Source organism: Zonotrichia leucophrys, chromosome 1 (assembly GCF_028769735.1).
Source record: "Zonotrichia leucophrys gambelii isolate GWCS_2022_RI chromosome 1, RI_Zleu_2.0, whole genome shotgun sequence".
NCBI classification, from domain to species: Eukaryota; Metazoa; Chordata; class Aves; order Passeriformes; family Passerellidae; genus Zonotrichia; species Zonotrichia leucophrys.
In genome coordinates, this window is record NC_088169.1 from 35522154 (window position 1) to 35534474 (window position 12321).

At 39.3% G+C, this 12321-nt stretch overlaps 1 protein-coding gene across 3 annotated transcripts in view; it reads right to left on the reverse strand.

Moving 5' to 3' along the window:
* The window catches only part of DHRSX (dehydrogenase/reductase X-linked), a 200959-nt gene that overhangs the window by 52376 nt on the left and 136262 nt on the right, over positions 1–12321 (reverse strand). For all 3 annotated transcript variants that reach the window (XM_064711755.1, XM_064711744.1, XM_064711735.1), the window contains exon 4: positions 5616–5717. In XM_064711755.1, coding sequence (XP_064567825.1) covers positions 5616–5717 — 102 coding nt within the window. The remainder of the gene's footprint in view (positions 1–5615; positions 5718–12321) is intronic.

Here is a 12321-nt window from a genome sequence, read left to right on the forward strand (position 1 = left end):
GGTCAAAAACCTGCAGCATGCGGAGCCTCAGATATTTCACCCTTCAAAAAGTGTTTGATATCACAGACAGAAAAAAAAAAGCTTTGGAAATTATCAGAAAGAGAAAGATAATATCAAACAAAAGTCAGGATTTTCATGAATGAAATCCTTACTCTTTGAAAGCCAGAAGAGTCTAAGGTTACCCCTCTAACTTATTAGTTCTTCCAATAAATAATAAACCTTTTCTATTAAATTTGACATCTTCTTATAAGGTACATATAATTCTGGCAGACAGAAGTGCTATCCAAGTATAATAAAATCTCCAGCTGATGACTGCTGCTAAAAGTCCATATGCCAGATAAACGTGGGCATTGCACAACCCTCACTTGCTGTGGGTGAGCCAGGCTGGATACTGCCAGAGGTGTCATGGTGCTCTGACACACGTGCCCAGACAAGTTACAATACCCCAGGCATCTAATACCTGGGAAGAGCAGTGTGTGAGCAGCCAGCCAGCCTCCCCACAGCCAAAAGATCAGAGGAGATGGCATCTGTCATGCACTGAACTTCATAAAAAATATGGCTCTGGGAGCTTCTCATTTTAGAATGTGTTAATACTGTATGCTAAGGTCCTTATGAATCTTCCAGTTTTTTCCCACCACACATAGAAGATCCATTGTAGGTCAAACTCTCCACCACCGCAAATTAGGTTTTTCCAGGTAAAATATTTTTTCCAGGTAAAACCATTCCCAAAGGCCCAACTCTCCCATGATGTCTAGTACTTATCATCCATTACATACAGGTAAGGGCTATTTATTCTTCTGCTCATCCCCTTCTGTCTTTGTCCCTATCCCTCTGACCCTTTTCTATCACAGCTTTGCTTGGGTATTGCTCTAATTCGTCTTCGAGGAAGGATAAAGATGAAACATGATGTTGTCAGTAAGACACTGGAAGAACTTTATTGAGATATCATATCCTGAGTTCACCACAGCTTTCCTGTGTGGCTGCAAGAGAAGAATTAATTTCAATGAAATCCAAGTTTTACTGGAGTAACAGCAACCCTCCTCACGAACTTTCCCTCAAGGCCTTCTCCAGTGAATTTCCACATCTCTCTTTCCTTTTCATCAGAACAGCCAGTGTAGCCTGCAGCTGCTACAGGTAAGAAAGCTGGTTCTTACCTAATCCAGTGGGACAGAATCTTTCGTAGATCTCACTGTGATAATTTCAAAAAATTTAACTATTAGTAAATTCATCTTATAAATATGACCTGTGAGTAGGTAAGTATGTATAAAATTGTTTGCATTTGATACATGTCCCTGTTCCCAGCCATTGAATTTCACTTTTCTTCTGAAGATCTGATCCTGCAAATACTCAAATGCAAGATAATTTAATATGTGATCAACCATGACAGCATCTATGGGTGTATTCAAAGGACTTCATGGCTGGATTGTGTATATGTAACACAAGGAAATTACATATATTTCACATACTCCGCTACTGATACAGCTTTAATGTGCTCTAGGAACTGAAGAGGTAAGCTTATACAGACTTATCCATTCTATCAAGAGACTGATAATTTCTCAGATGATCCACAAAGTACCAAATATGATCATCTGAATTAGCTAGCAGTTCAGGAATATTGATTTTAAATTGGCCTGGATAGGCTTCAACCTGAAATACATTAACTGTAATCTGCCTGCAATAGGCTACTAATAACCTGAAATCTCTAAGTTGGCATTTCATTGTTAATGAGCTAGACAGTGCATGTTTGGCATGCAGAAGTATCCTGGTGTCCCTAAATATCTTGTGATTTTTGTGTTGGTCTGTTGGATCATTAGGTACTGTAAACAACATACAAGCAAACACATTAACTACAATGTGGTAAGAAACAGTTCTAGCACACAGAGAAAATTACTTCCTTCAAGGCTAGGGAAAACCATCTCTGGCATGAAACAGTGACTGCTGGTCATGGAATTTTACAAAGTGTTTTAATATCTGTCCCTTTTTCAACCACAAGGAGACAGAAGACTTTCTAACGCATTTTAACAGCAATGCCATTTTTAGGAATATATTAAATAATTAACACTAGTGTACATGCTGTAATTTGCTAAATGCTTTTCAGCTGTACAGAGACAGAGTTCTTTCCAAAACAAAACTAAAAATTATCACCCAAATGCTAATTAGCAGAGTAGAAGACACATTCTTCTGACCTTCTGTCAGATAAAGCTTTCTTCACTGCTTGTGCTGCATCCCTCTTTCTGTGGCTTACAGTTCAACCATTTAGCTTACTTCTTGTTTTCTACAGAAAATGAATTTGTTTTCTATGTCATAGCATTTTTCTCTTTCTAGCACAAGCACATTGTATTTAAAAAAAATTATATAATACTCTATTTGCATTTTTAATATGTTTTGTTTATTTTAAAAACCAAGAGCTGATTCTGCACATTACTGATGCAGAAAGCATAGTAATGGAAAAACAAGCCTTTATTTGTCAGCTGAAATAATGCGTGCATTCAACCAAATTTTTCCTTTTAAATTAGAAATTAGAAAGTTAAATGTACATGCTAAAATAAGCTAAAACAAAAAGAGGAGGTGACTAGTGCACTAATCTCCATTTAGTTGGATACCTAAACTTCACATGATTATTGTGGGACCTGGATGTTAAGGTCTAGGAGAATACTTTGAAACTCAGGATTTTAGTATTAATTTAATTTCCAGCTGAATCCTTGAGTTAGGTAAGGGATAGAGAGCAAGTGGTGAAGAGATATATTTTTTAAAAAAATCACCAATGATCTTACAAACTGCTGAATTTCATAACAGTCTTAGGTCAGACATGTAGTCTTGATTATTATTTAGCAATTCACATGTAAATGTGTAATTTACACATGAAATTCACATGAATTCACAGTAATTCACATGAAATCCCTTATCTTCAATAATGCTTTAATGTTAATTTCATAGCTTGCATTCTTGTAAAGTGTTGGAACTTTTATCAAGTCATCTTCAAATGTTTGGCCTTTTGACAGGTTTGCACAAGTCTTCAGTGAATATCATACACCTTCACATAGATACAGGATATATATCCATGGAGATAATAGATGGAAAGTTCACTAACATATGCACATTATTATATCAATCAGTTTAAAAGATTTTGATTTAAGCGATTAAATAATACTAGTATGTAATGCAACAATCTCAATATAACAGTTCTTGCATTTTTACACTAAATGTAACAGAAGACTGCAGCCCTGATAATAAAATGCTTGGTCCTATGAAGACAGAAATAAAAAATTTTACTAGCTTGCTGATAGTTTGATTCAGAAGACATGGGATGCATACAAAATCTGTTTTTCAAAACCCATGGGAAAGGCATTGGAACAGGCAACTGAGATGAGGCTTCTGAGAGAGTAGTGCTTCCAGCTCTGCAGCCCGTGGTGGACTGAATCGTCCTCCTTAGTGCATTGAAACAAAAAAAAGTAAAAAGATAGAAGGGAAAGGGAAAGAGAAAAGCCAACCAGATAGCCCAAAGGTCAGCACTTGTCTTGATTGTGCTCAGTGCTGGTGGTTTTTGCATCAGGCCACTTCTCCTCCATTGGGTTTGTCCATTTTCCTCTTATGTAGCAAGGAAACATTTGGGCTTTCACTATGAAACAAAAGTTACTGGTGAAACTGTACTTTCACTAGTAAAAAAACTAAATGCTACAGATTATTTACAAAAGCAAATAAAAAGGACCTTAAAAAAAAGGAAGAAAAAATATGTGGGAAGGAGCATTCAGAAGTGGAGTCATTGCCAGGCAATGGCCAGAGACTAACCTAATTCTCTGGAATTCTTTACCCGTGCTTTGGATGTGATTCTGTTAAGGCAAAAAAATGACTTGAACCATTCATTTCATTGTAGATTCTAAAAGGATTTTATCAAACAACAGATTTCTCCTGCCAACTGTATTTGGCAAAAAGGCATAAGTGAAATCAAATGGCTTTCTTGCAAATTACAAATACACAGACTGAAGCAGAATAAATTTTAGTTTCAAACTCCTTTCTTAAAAGAAATTTTGGGCCTACACTCTTTGGTCTTGTAACATATTAAGAACAATAAGAGATTAATTTTAATACAACTTCGTTTCTTGGATAAGAAGACACATTTAATTTTCATCCAAGCCAATTCAGCAGCAGCTAGGGCAGAAAAAAATCCTGTATTCCAGAGGACTGCCCAGTTTCTTCAGCCTCATCATTTCTCCCCCAACTGGCCTCCAAGCCCCAGCTAACAATGCTGGCTTTGCTCATGGTGCAGACTAGTGCAGGGCAGGGAATGCCTGATGGGTACATAGAATTAAAAACCCCTTTTCCCATAAAATGCTGTTTTTTCAAATAGTGTTGTTCCCATCTGTGTAACAGTTTTCATTCTGCGTGTTTAAAAGTAAATCTGGAAAGACTTTGTAACTAGGTTTAAATACTCACTAATTAACTACAACTAGGCTTATATATCCACCTCTAATTATTGCATGATTAAAATAATAATGGTAGGCTTTTTGGACTAATCAAAGAGAAATGAATGTTTAACTGAACATTTCACAAATGTTTCATATCAATCAGCAAATAAAAAACACTTGAATTTTTATTACAGTATTTACTTGTGTTACTGAGAGCTCTTTAAGGCACCAATGAATACAACAAACACATTTATTTACAGCACATTTGCTCTCACTAGGATGGAAGTGTGCACAGGGAAACAGAAAGTGTTCTCTGGGATGTCTTAATATAAAAATATGTAAATAATTGGGAAAACAAGAACAGCAGCATATCACAGCAGCAAACTTCTAAAAGAAACCTAAATAGTTGCTGGTGGGTTTTTCCCCTATTTAAATAGACAGGTGAAAATTCCCCTTTAGGACAGTGCATGCAGAGCATCCATGGTTTCTGGAAGAAAATTGCTTTACAGGCTGGCTTCCAAAAATACTGTGGCTATAATAAAAAATTATATAGCAAGTATGTGAATAACAAAACTGAAATCCCTAAAAATAATTAGATTCATTTGATAATTGCATGAATGCAAGATAAATATTGTCCTTCTAATTTGTGCTCTGACCACTGAAGAAGCAGTTTTATGAACAGCTTTCCAGTAGCATCTGGATCTATGCAGTGACTTCTCTGAAGTTGCTGGATAATTTGTCAGATTACATTTCAGGTGGATTAAACCCCCAGCCCAGATCACCAGTCACCCACAGTAAACAAGTGTTTATACAGGGAAAAACCTCAGGGGAGAGAAAGTAAATAAAGGTGAAAAGACAGGTTTTCTACTGGCGTAAAGTACAGCACGACTTTCCTTTCTTATTTTTCTTAGAGATGCTCAAATTCCTGTATAATTGCATTCTTTTTAATGCTAGAGAGCTAAAAAATCACAGCAAAGGAACCAGACTTGCAATAACAACATGAGCAGGTGTGGCTCAGTGTTCAGACTCCTCACCTAACAATCTCTCCAAAAAATGCAATTTAACTCTAGAAAGACATACCAGTTAATGCAGCCTCATGGTAACCTGCTGTATGGTTCAGATAATCTATTTGAAATCTGAAGTGATAGATAAAACCTCAGTTTGTCACATCTTCCCCTACAGGTGTGTGAAGAAAAAACCAGAACTCACCATTATTCACCAGGACATGGAGTGGACAATTCTTTGCTCTAAACTGCTGCACAAATCGCCGTATAGACTTCATGGAAGCCAAATCACAGTATAAAAACTCCACTAAGAGAGAAGAGGAGATAAAAACAGAGTTAAGTCACTTACAATGATATAAAAACACATAGACATCAACAAGGACTTCTGTGATAATGTCACTAGTAGAATAAAAGTTTTAAAAAGAAAACAGACTTTTCAAAATCCTGGGTGAAGCTGGTCTCAGGTTCTTTCTTTCTCCTTCTTCCCTACATTTCTATTTTTAAACTACTGATTCTTCACAGAGCAAATATGGGAAAAGTGGCTGCCAGGAGGGGAAGGAGGGCATCAAATGAAGTAAATATGCACCAGTCCTACTGTTCTTACTACTGCTAGCATTTAAGAAGAGGAGCTACAGTGCTGCAGCACTGAGATGATCAGGATATGGCAGCTGGAAATCAAACAGGGAAAGGAGAAGGCACATCAGACACTGCAAAGTTTCCCTGTGCTTCTGATACAAATATGCTGTCTTTTGTTTTTTCCCCAAGATTATCTGCTAAGTACCTGTTGTTGGAATAGTTTATAAATGCTTTATTGCCAGTAGGAGAGATGAGCAGCAGCACACCCTGAACACAGCAACTCCACTGATCACTACAAGCAAACAGAACATCATAAATAATGCTCTGGCTCCTATAGGCATCCAGGGACATTTGGTATCCTGGGAACAACAACCAGCCATGAAAATACCTTGTAAATGTGGGTAAGAGTTGTGCTGGCCCTTGGCTTTGGCAATGGCAGTGTGATTTGAGAGGAACAGAGCTCACACAAATATTTTGGGGGGCATCCTGCCTGTGCTGCTGATGTCACTCCAAGGGCAGGGTGGCAGGGGGCTGGAAATCCAACAACCAACAAGACTTCTCAAGGGGCAGGGTGTCAGTCTCAAAATACATTTGGTACCAGTATGTCTGTATTGCTAAGAAAACACGCATCAAACAGGAGTCTGTCTTTTTGTCCAAAGCATTACTCAGCCATTGACCTGCACTAAAATGCTAGAAAATTAATTAGTCAAAATAAAAAAATATTACTTAAATCCACAGCAGCTTTAAACCCATCAGGTCTTAAAATTCTTCCACTGCAATTTTTCAGTTTTCAACCCCGGGCTCTCACAGCACTGCCTCATTGATTGCCTTGCCTTGCATGAAGCCATGGCCAGTGTTATGAAGTGAAAAGAAGCACTGCCCCCTGCCAACAGCAGTAGCTGTCCCCACACAAACAATCCAAATTCTTTAGAAGCTCTGCAAAGGGAAAAAGAAAGAAAGTTATGACCTTGTCCGACTGTTTTAGCCTTTAAAAAAAGTATATTTTGCATGCCAGGCTTTTGGCTTGTTTCAGCATTAGCTGTACTTTAAGGAAGAGAATATGATGCTCTGCCACAGATATTGGTCTCTCTTCTGGTTTCCTACTTGTCACTGTGGCAGCCCAAGTCAGCCAACTGTTGTCAACTCCACCCTGCCAAGACACTGGGGCTCTGAGGTGGATTTGTTTGAACCTCCTCCATAAAGTGACTTTTCTGAGGAAGACCAAAAGGTGTTTCAAATTGAGAAAATCAAACAATACTGAGCAACCTTCCATGGCTAGGTCCATCAGAGAGAAAGGCAAAGGCAGTACAAACCATCTCCCCTAGTTCAATGTGTCCTTGCAAGGTGAGCCCTTACTGTCCTGTTTCGTTTCAGAGAGCTCCCAGATTTCCCAAGCTGTGGCAACCTCTGCACAGATGCTGTCTCCAGGATGGTTTTGGCCACCACATCAGAGGACTGGGGTTTCAGAGGCTCACCATGTTTTCCCCCTCCCTGCTGCCCTTCCTCCTCCTGGCCCCAGGGCTGCTGCCCTGTGCTCCACAGAAGGAGCAGTCACCCCCTTCCTTGCGCATGGGTTCCCCCACCTCCTCTTATGAAAGAATCAGCCTTTGAAAGAAGGGGAAATTAAAGAGATACAGTTCTTCAAAAATGCCTTTTAGATAGGAGGATTAAACTATTGGATAAATAGGCTCCAGTGCAGGCTGTAATACAAGACCTTTCTTCTTACTCTCTTCCCTGGTCAATCAGAGATGTTCATCCTCTCCCTACCAAGGCTCTGAGCTATAATGCCTCTTTACAGCATGTCACTACAGTAAGAGATTAGGAAAGCCTGCAGGCACAACAACGAGATAAATAAAAAAAGATATTCACAACTGTTATTTAATTTCTTTCCAGGAGAACAGTTTCTTTAGTTCCCTTAATACGAAGCTCCAATAATCCTTATCTATTTGGAACCTAGACAGTATTAGTCCTCTGAAATTGTTGTAGTAATGTGTATAAATTATTCAGTGGTCATTTTCACTAAACAAATAAACAAGCAAGAATTCTTTGATTCCACTTATAAGATAGTGTAAATACATTTTTTTTCAAAGTGGCTCCAAAGTAATACCATTTCAACAACACTGTCCCATGAATAGAAGTGGACAATTTCTTGATCTCTCTGTAGACTTTTAGGCGCTCAGCAATTTTCTTTAATTTCACTGAAGCCTTGCACCTGGAGATGGTAAGGAAATGTAGAAGTTTTTTAACTTCTGTCAGTGTTGCTCAGGCCATTCCTCCTGTGGCCTAGCTGCTGTATAAAACCACATGAATGGCACTGTAATTGCTCAGATATCCAAAACCTGGTCATAATAAATTATTAATAATTAGTGCAACAATGAGTGGAGTGAAGACCTAGATGAAGATTTATGCTGACTCTGCTGTTGTTCTACTTCATTATGCAGCTCATCAAGGAAAGAGATTAGCAAAATCATGACCTTCTTCTTAGGAGGCAGTCACACTGCCAATGGAGGAGTCCCTTTCAATACAACGATATTTATCCTGATAAAGGAGGCATTAGGTCTTTATCAGTCATGGTATTTTGTGGCACAGTGCAGGCTCCAACCACTTTTCCATCACCAGTATGGACTCTGACAACATTATTGACTCTATTGACACTAGATATGCAAGAAAAGCAGACCTCTGAGGACATCCACTAAGCTAAATTTTAATCTCTTTCCTTATCTGGCCTTGCACTGCCAACAAGAATGGTGGTTAGAAAATGTGTGCCAAGAGAGTGCTTTTTTGCCTGACCAATGCAGTCTGATCCTTCCTGATAATTAACTTTTTGCTGCAGCTGTCTGATCTCCCCTCCCTTAATTTTCCAGTTCTGCACAACAAATGCTGTCCTTCATTATGACTGTACAGTGCCCAGACTAATGGCACACTAGGCTAAGGCTATCATTACTAAACTTATTTACTTGCCTCCTTGGGAAGCATGTCATCATATTTGGCATTTGTAAAGCACGTGCCATCAAAAGATCAGAACATGCTTCGGAAAGGAAACAAACAAGCAAACAAACAAACCAGTCCCCAAACTTTTCTCTCTGCTCACAGGGCCAGAGTCCTTGTTGGTGCTGATCCTTTGCCAGGGAGGCGGATCCGCTGGCACGGCACCACGCGGACCGAGGCGCCGTTCCCCTCGAGAAACTGTGCCAAAATGTGCTCCCAGCCATGTGCTGACTCACAGGCAGGGCTTTGAGCAGAAATTCAAGTTTCTTCTCCATCCCATAGTGATTTTTTTCTATCAGTGTACTGGAGAATTACAAATTGAGAAGCTAAGAAAAACGGTAAGTTTTTAGACTATTTTGAAGCTTGCGCAAATATACTAAGCACAACAATTTTTTCGATGCCTTAGTTAATAAAGACCAGGGTTTTAATAATGTGAGCAAATGACCAAACTGGATTGTGAACTAGGAATTTAGCTAGAATTATTTCAGGGAAGCAAGAATGCCAATATTTATCCATATAGGATAGGTATGAGCAAAAAGATGTGCATTAACAGCGAGAAAACTGAAACATGCCAAAATTCTTGTCTTTTACCACAATAGTGGCCTTTCTGCTTTAGAATTTAATAATCTAATAACTTTTCAAAACGACCTATTATTTTAATTTTCTGTATGCTATTAAGTACAAAAATAGAGAGTAGAAGATACAAACATAATAAGCTACACACAGAATATCTGCAGCTAATGCTACTGAAATACTCAGATTTCTAACTCTACCCCATTTTATCTCTCCTTTTCCTGAATTACTTGCTTTCAGGTACTTCTGTAGTGACAGACATGCCCATATTTCTTCCTTCACACATGCTGGATGTGTCCCATGTTCTTATCTAAATAATTTTTCCAATGAAAGTAAGTACATCCATAATTGTCAGACACTGGCTAAAATTTTCACTCTTAAAAATATTTTTCTATTCTTTTATTGTAATTTGATGACTCAGTTGTCAGAGAGTTATTAGCAAATGAAATACAGAAGGAGCAAAATTTCCCAAAAGACAGCCAGAATTATTTATGCTATTAACCACATATGAATAGATATATATATGATGGTGCTACAATTGCTGCTTTCCTTAATTGCCTTCTTTCAAAAGTATCTGCCTGGTGCAGCAACTTTTCAGCCACAGGGAATCAGAACCACAATGTTTTCTGGCTGCACCTCACGAGGCACATAGAGACCCCACAAAGCCACGCTGGCTGCCACGTGTGACACTGCAAAGCACATGTGCAATGCTTGCTCCTGCATTTTACTCCCCTTGCTTGCTTGGTCATGGTCACTAAAAGGAGAGAGCTTGAATGGGTGGCATCTCCTGGAGAGCTTTGACACCCTGAGCTCCATGAAATCCAGGAGGAGGCCCAGCGTTAGGAAAGCCTGACACAGCCCCTGAGTGCTCACACTCCCTGGAGCTTCCCCTTCAGGGCCAACTTCTCCATTTCTGTCCTCCTGCTTCTTCACAGTATTACCACACCTTTCTTCACATCCAGAGTTCCCTCCTTTGCTTTCCACACCAGCACAGCTGACTGTGACTGCACATTTCCTCTGTGTCTGTATCACAGAGCATAAAAAGCATGAAATGGGAATTTCAGTCTGGTATGGAAGGAAAATTCAGAAATAACAAAGAATGGACAGATATTTCAGTGAATGACTGTAACTTCTGAAATGTTTACTGATCAGCTGAACAAAGGAAAATGCAATGTTATGATTCCCTCAATGACTACACCACTTAGGCATGGTTTAGATCAGATTAAGATGAGATCAGGCCACCTACTAACTACCATTTTTTATGTATTCAGCTCTAACTCACCATGTTGAAATTTTTATGGACAGCTACAGCTCTGCTTCAGCAGAAATAATAAGTCAAAGTCTACTTGGTTTTAGTACTTATGCCACAGCAGCTTTCTATCATGCTTTCAATGTCTTTGTGTTAAAAAAACATGCAGGGGATACATTCTAAGGAAAGTTGTGAGTCTGCCCAGAACTGCAGGGAGCTGAGTCCTTTGAAAGATTTGCTTTGCCTGTTCCTACTTGCCACCCATCTATCCGGTGTCTGAAGACAGCAGAAGGAAGAGTTACTTCTTCAGCAAGGAACAAGGAATGCTTCCTAGACAAAATAATAAAAAATGGCGTTCAGTAGTTAGGTATTCATCTTCAAAAAAAGCATCTCACAGGTACATCACATTCTGGTTTCTGTTTCTCCACAGAGGAATTATACTTTGGCATCTGCACAGCAGCAAAACAAAATGCTGTCCTGCTCATAAACAACTGAGAAGCTGAAAAAACTGAAACAACATGATTCTGAGAGTCTGGACAGTGCCATGGGGATGTTTATCAAAAAGGACCCTTGATGAGTCAAAAACCTTCCATCTGCTACCTGCTGCACTGCAGAGCTAGGGAAACTCTGTCAGCAAGGTGGCAGGTGAAAATGAAGAGGAGAAAAACTCAGGAAAGAAAGAGCATGAGCTGTGAGGAGAAGAAGACATAAAGCAGTACTGACTGGAGTCTACTTGCCTTTTTTCATCACTCTGTCTTTACTGCGAGTGGAAAGTGCAAAAGTGGTTCTACACTGCTGACACAAACTTGTGGTTTATCATTCTGCCGCTGGGCATGTGCAGCAGCACACACAGTCCCCTTCTACAAAACATAACTCCCATTAACAGAACTTTCCTACATTGTCTGGGACTCACACAAGGGCTGTGATGCAAGTTCTGCCCAGACATGCATGATGACAGAGCACTGCATGCTATTCAGGACCATAAAATGCTTACTGTAAAAGGACTTCTCAGTAAACAAAACCAAACAAAATCCTTCAGGTAAGCAAGGCATGCACCAACCAACTGCATATTGAGCACAACAAGAGGCAGCCAACGTAAATGCAGCAAGCACGGTGTCTCCTGATTATGCCATGTTCCTGCCTTCATGCACTTGATGACCTCCATGGCCTCTACACCACAAGCTCTATATAATCTCCTCCATTCTATGTTAGCAGCCAAGATTCACAAGGGTGAAACGTTAAATTGATTAGCACACAGAAAATCCTAGTATGTGCAATCCTACCCATGACATTGGTCGACGCTTAATTCCAGTTGTGGTTATGGTGACAATTTGCAGAATTTTGGCTCCTAATCCTTCAAATTACTATAAACATGTGACCTTGGACCAATGCCTGCTGGGCATTTTATAAGTTCTCCCCAGTATTATTCTCTGTATTTTATTAGCCTGAATAATTTTGTGGCCCTTTATCAGACCACTGATCTTTCACAGACTATTAACAGAAATAATAAAGCATGGGTAACTCT